Source organism: Lactuca sativa, chromosome 9 (assembly GCF_002870075.4).
Source record: "Lactuca sativa cultivar Salinas chromosome 9, Lsat_Salinas_v11, whole genome shotgun sequence".
Lineage (NCBI taxonomy): Eukaryota > Viridiplantae > Streptophyta > Magnoliopsida > Asterales > Asteraceae > Lactuca > Lactuca sativa.
In genome coordinates, this window is record NC_056631.2 from 19,476,613 (window position 1) to 19,482,768 (window position 6,156).

A 6,156-nucleotide genomic window follows, 5' to 3' on the forward strand; every position below is an offset into this window, starting at 1 on the left:
AAAACATATAAAATATTATCGGCATATCAAACCAACCAACCCGGCCTCTTTCAAACCACATAAATTGCACGTATTCGTCCATACTCATTTTTATTTTTTTGGTTAGTTTTTTTCCTACGATGCAATAAAAGAATTAAATGAACGCATACTCACAAACAATAACAAATAACGATAGACCAAATTCAAGCAGATATTATTGGTGGATTTATAAACATAAAAACATAAAAGTATTTCTTAATAACGAGATAAATCTTAAGGATTAATATAGGATATACCAAATCCAGAAAGTATATTTTTTTAATCAATTAAAGATAATTAGTCAAATAAATATAAGAAATTTTTTAGGGTGATTAGTTAAATTAATACACTTTGGGCCTGTCCGCCTGTGAATAAAAGACCTAAGGCTGCAATGCGCCAATGCATAGTTCCAATTTCCAAATACCCAAAAGCACATTATTGGCCCAATTTTAGGGTGATTGTATATTTGTATAAATACTAATATACCCTTTATTAAAAAAAAAACTATAAAATCATTAAAGGATGTTATTTCGTAAAATAACATGAATCACGGGAGTTTTAAGTTTTAACATCCCGAAATCAACTTTAACGTCCCGAGTTTAACAAAAAAAAAAAAAAGAGAGAATAGAAAAGAAAGTCATGAGAGAAAAAAAGAGAAAGGAAAAAAAACAAAATTTTCTTTTATATGTTCTTGAGTTGGAGAGAATTGAAAGGAAAATGAATTATTTTGTTCTTTCTTTCCAAATCCTCCCAAATCGGAAGAAAAGTTAGGAGGGAAAGTGATCCTCTCATTTCCCCCCACTTTCTTCCACTTTCCTCATTTAATGAAACTCAGGAACACTAATTTCTTTTATTTTCTTCTTATTTCCACCCATTTCCTTTTTTTCTCTCGTTAAGTTGAACTCGACAACGCGGTGATAAAAGTAAACGACAAATGTAATCACCATCGAGTATAGGTGCTTTTGTAATTTTAGTCTCCGCTTTTCTATTTTTTCTTTTAAATTTGGGTCTTTAGTTTTTGTAATCTTCCTATTTCCAAAAAGATGACTATATTACTTTTTCTAATCTTTTTAAAGATGTTTGTTATTTACTTAAAAGTTAAATTGTTATATTACTTTTGGACCCACCCGGCTCCATTCCTGCATGAAAATACTCATGTTGCCATACAAGTACCACTCTCTTCTCCTCCCGGATACCCTTCATGACAACGAATTTTTGGAACCCTCTTTTGTGATTTCTAAGCCCCTTCCAACGTCTATGTAAATAGATCCATGGTGCAACAAAATTCAAATTATGAAACAAAAATCAAATCTCATTACGTTCGAACTTGAACTAATTATGCTTTGATTTTTTAACAACGCCAAAGGTACAACTTCATTGATCACTTTTGTCTATGCTTCATGGTCATATTGATGTTTATGTATATTGATCTTGGAGATGGATTTGTAGGAAAACTACATGAATGAACTTGTTGGTTGAGTATAGGATTAAACAATACAAATAAATTTGTTGATTGGAAACTTTTGAAGATGAAGATTAGTGAACATTATGTTTTGGTTTTCAAAACAATCCAACATCATCACTAGTGACTTTTCAGGGATTCAGGATAGTGACAGCAAGCAAGAGATGAGAAGAGAGGTGGGGTGGGTGGGGTTGCATAAATTAATATACTAGCCATATAAATTTAAATAAATAACAAATGTTTATTAGAAAAGATCATAGGTGATTTATTTTGCAGATGAACTATTTTGGTTAAATACTTTGAGATAAGGATCGTAAATGTTATAAAAAACTTAAATTAGGATGAAAGTGAAAGATAAAGTATTTTGGGACCAAAACTATAAAACAAAATAATACTCAAGGACCACTTTAACAATTTACGAAGAATAAATGTCTGAAACGAATGTCATGGGCCCACACAGTTTCAAGACTTTACACCCAATTCTCCCTCCAAATTACGTTTAATTTTCTTCAACTGCCATTTCTTCTCCGGCGAACCCATCGTTCTTCCTGCAAATATTTTCTGTTTCTATGGCCACGAACACCACCGCACGACGGCAACGGATTCTCATACGAGCGCTATACACGGGCGTTCTTATTGTCCTTGCAAGAACGGTCTACCTCATTATCACCACCGCCCCTACCACCACCAACATGACCACCCCTCACGAAAGCTCCTGGAAAGCCGACACAGATGAACAGCTCGTGAAATACTACTCCTCCATTTTTCAAGATTTAATCTCCGACGGAATTCTTACAGTCGACTCAAGAACACTCACCATCGGAGCCGAATCTCCCCAATACATTGCCGCCCTTAGAGAAGCTGGCATCGCCTACTCCAAAGCAATCAAGAAAAACGTCCGGTTCCCGTTTATGAACAACAGTTTTGATTTACAGTTCTCTGCACACTCGGGTCTTGACAGCTCCGCATATCCCGGCGAATTGTCATCGGAATTGACAAGAACTTTGAAACCAGAAGGGTATCTCATCATTCACACGGAATCCAAAGACTCCTACAGTTTAAATTCTTTGTTGGATTTGTTCGATTCGTTTAAATTGATCCGATCACGCGAAGTACCCGTTCAACATTGGTCTATTCCACGAATTCGTGAAGTTATTTTGAAGAAACAAAACGGGATTCTCCGGCGACGGAGAAACCTCGCCGGAAGTTGCTCTGTTCCAGCGTATAAAAAGGAATTAATTCAAAATTCTGAGCCATTGATAGCTGAAGAACCAATGAAGCCATGGATTTCTTTGAAAAGAAACCTCAAGAACATCAAATACCTTCCATCAATGGCGGACATTAGCTTCAAAACACGATACATCTACATCGACCTCGGAGCTAGAAACTATGGATCAAGCATCGGAAGCTGGTTCAAGAAACTTTACCCAAAACAGAACAAACCCTTCAAAATTTTCGCAGTTGAATCAGACAAACGATTCCATCAAGAATACAAATCCAAGAAAAAGATAACCCTTTTGCCATACGCAGCTTGGGTACGAAACGAGTCATTGTTCTTTGAGATCAACCGCCAACCAAACATCAAAAACGAAGATAAAGGAAGAGGGATGGGTCGAGCTCAATCCGCCCAAACTTCAACCAGTTTCTTAGGGGATTTGAATAAGATTCAAGGGTTTGATTTCGCGAATTGGGTGAAGAACAGTTTTACAGAGAAAGATTTCGTGGTGGTGAAGATGGATATCGAAGGAACAGAGTTTGATATAATTCGGAAAATGGTGGAAACTGGGGCCATTTGTTTGATAGATGAAATGTTTCTTGAATGCCATTATAATCGATGGAGAAGATGCTGTAAAGGAGAAAGGAGTTCCAAGTATCAAAATGAGTACAATGAATGTATGGAATTGTTTAGTTCATTGAGGGAGAAAGGTGTTCTGGTTCATCAATGGTGGTGACACAAATTTCTGTAATTTTTTGTTAAAATTTGAGGAGAAAACTGTACATGTTTGAGTTCGAATAATGTCTAATTTCAGATCGTTAGTTTGTTTAATTTAGTTTTAAGCTTTAAAACTGTTCTTTCTACTATGATTAACCATAAATATCTGCTACTATGATGATTGATGAGAGTGCAATGCATGACTGGATGATATTGATTAAAACTTATAAACATGCCATGGTTATAGGCTTATTTTGGGCTTGGGAGCTAGTGCAAATTTAAAATTGGGATAACGTTTTGAGCTATATAGAAAAATAAATAAGTGCGTTTTTTTATAGATGCTCTTAAATTTTGGGCTTTACGCCTTTAAGGCTTTAATCGCTTTGAGTTTGCCCAAAACTAAGATTTATAATTGGGCCTTAACCGGACATGCTAAAGAAAATAAGCAACCCATCACCATTGTTAATCATTATGATTGGACCAACCAAGTCACATAAGTCAAACCTTTTTATGATTAGGCCCAAGCCCAACCATTGTGCTCAAATTCCTTTGAGGTTCTAATTTTTGTTATAAAATATGAAGCAAAGTTAAAAAAAAACAAAGTAGCAAATGAGATTGTAAAGATCTTTATTTCAATATTTGTGGTAAAAAAAAACAAACATTACAATACATCATATTTACTATTTATACCAGAAAAAGAAGATGAAAGGTGATATATGTTATGAATGCTCATTATAGTAGTGCATTACTATATTCATAAAACTCATAATAATGTTTGTTATAATGCTCACTAATTATTGAGAATGATGAAGGAATACGGGGAATCAAACAGTCATTCACTAAATAATATTCATAACACCCCTCTTGAATGGCGATTGTATCATGCCTCCTTAAAACCTTAATAGGTAAAACTTCATGGGAAAAATCATTTATTAAGGAAAAATAATACATGATTAATAATAGATATTGGAAACAATTGTCTCATTAAAAACCTTGCTAAGAAAACCCAGTAGGAAAAAACATAGCTAACAAAAAGAGTATAATATGTTTCCAACTCCCCCTGATCATCAAATCACTTGATTTCCTTAAAGAGTCGCATGCCAAAGTTTCGTACTATCTTTTCAAATTTGGATGTAGGGAGTGCTTTAGTGAATAAATGGGAAGTTGTTACTTGATTGAATTTTTCAGATACCGATGGCGTACTCTTTTTAAAGACCATGGATGAAAAAGAACTTGGGTGATGTATGTTTGGTTCTGTCTCATTTGATAAATCATTCCTTGAGTTGGGCTATGCAAGCCATATTATCTACATAAAATATGGTTGAAACATACATGTTAGAAGTTAGACCAAAATTCTCACGAATGTGATGAGTTAAATTTCTTTACTAAATACATTCATGACTTGCATCATGAGTTGCTATAATCTATGCATGGTTAGAAAAACCAACTAAAGTTTGTTTAATAGAACATCAAGAAATTTATGTACCTCCATAAGTGAATAAATAACTTGTTTGGGATCGAACTTTGTGTGGATCAGATAAATATCCAACATCTACATAACCAATTAACTATGTATTTGATGAATTTGATTAGTATAAGCTCATATCCACTTTACCTCAATGGTACTAAATAATGTTTTTGACTCCATTCTAATGTCTTCTTGTTGGGACAAAATTATATCTTGCTAATAATTTTACAGAAAAAGATATATTGGGTTTTGTATTATTAGCAAGATACATTAGTGCATCAATAGCACTAAGATATGGTACTTCGGAACCAAGAAGTTTTTCATGTTTTTCACATGACCTAAATCGGCCCTTTTTGGCATCAAAGTGCCTTACCACCATCAGGTTACTAAATGGAGTTGAGTTATCCATATAAAACCTTTTAAGAACCTTTTCCATATATCTGAATTGATGCACACAAATTCCATTTTAGTGTGCTCAATTTGTAGACCCAATCAAAATTTCGTTTTACCAGGATCTTTCATTTCAACTTTTTATTCAATGCAGGAAGTAGCCTTTTCCAACTCTCCAGGAGTTTCATTAATGTTCAAATCATCTATGTAAATAGCAATTATGAAAAAATTTTGATCCAGATCTTTTTATGAATATTCATGGGCTTATAGGAACATTTTGTAGCCTTATTTCAACAAAAATGTACTTAAGCAATTGAACCACATATGACCAGATTGCTTTAACCAATATAAGGATTTATTCAATTTTACCGAATATACTTCTCGGGAACTACAAGTGTCTGCTTCTGGCACCTTAAACCCTTCTGGTTGTATTTCATATAAATATTATTCTCTAGTGAATCATATAAATTGGCGGTAACTATATCTATCAGACGCATCTCCAATTTTGCATGTGTTGCCAGACTTATTAGATAGCAGAATGTAATTGCGTCAACCACATGAGAGTAAGTTTCTTCATAATCAATTCTGGGCCTTTGGGTAAAACCTCGTGCAACAAGTCTTTCTTTATATATCACAACCTCTTTTTTCTCATTTCTTTTTTGCACAAATACCATTTGTGTCCTACTGATCTTACTCCATTTGGTGTACGGACTACAGGTCCAAAAACTTTTCGTTGAATAAGAGAATTAAGCTCTTTATTGAGTCAATCTTTCCATTTTTGCCAATATTTTATATTCCTACATTCCTCCATAGATTTAGGTTCAATATCATCATTTTCCTCCATAATCTCACATGCAACATGATATGAAAAATTCTCGTCGGCAT

At 34.0% G+C, this 6,156-nt stretch overlaps 1 protein-coding gene across 1 annotated transcript; it reads left to right on the top strand.

The window, feature by feature from the left end:
* The first annotated feature begins 1,961 nt into the window (after positions 1 to 1,961).
* On the top strand, positions 1,962 to 3,447 carry LOC111876560 (uncharacterized). The gene has a single exon (XM_023873120.2). The coding sequence runs from the start codon at positions 2,050 to 2,052 to the stop codon at positions 3,430 to 3,432; it is 1,383 nt and encodes a 460-aa protein (XP_023728888.1). The 5' UTR covers positions 1,962 to 2,049; the 3' UTR covers positions 3,433 to 3,447.
* Positions 3,448 to 6,156: the final 2,709 nt, after the last annotated feature.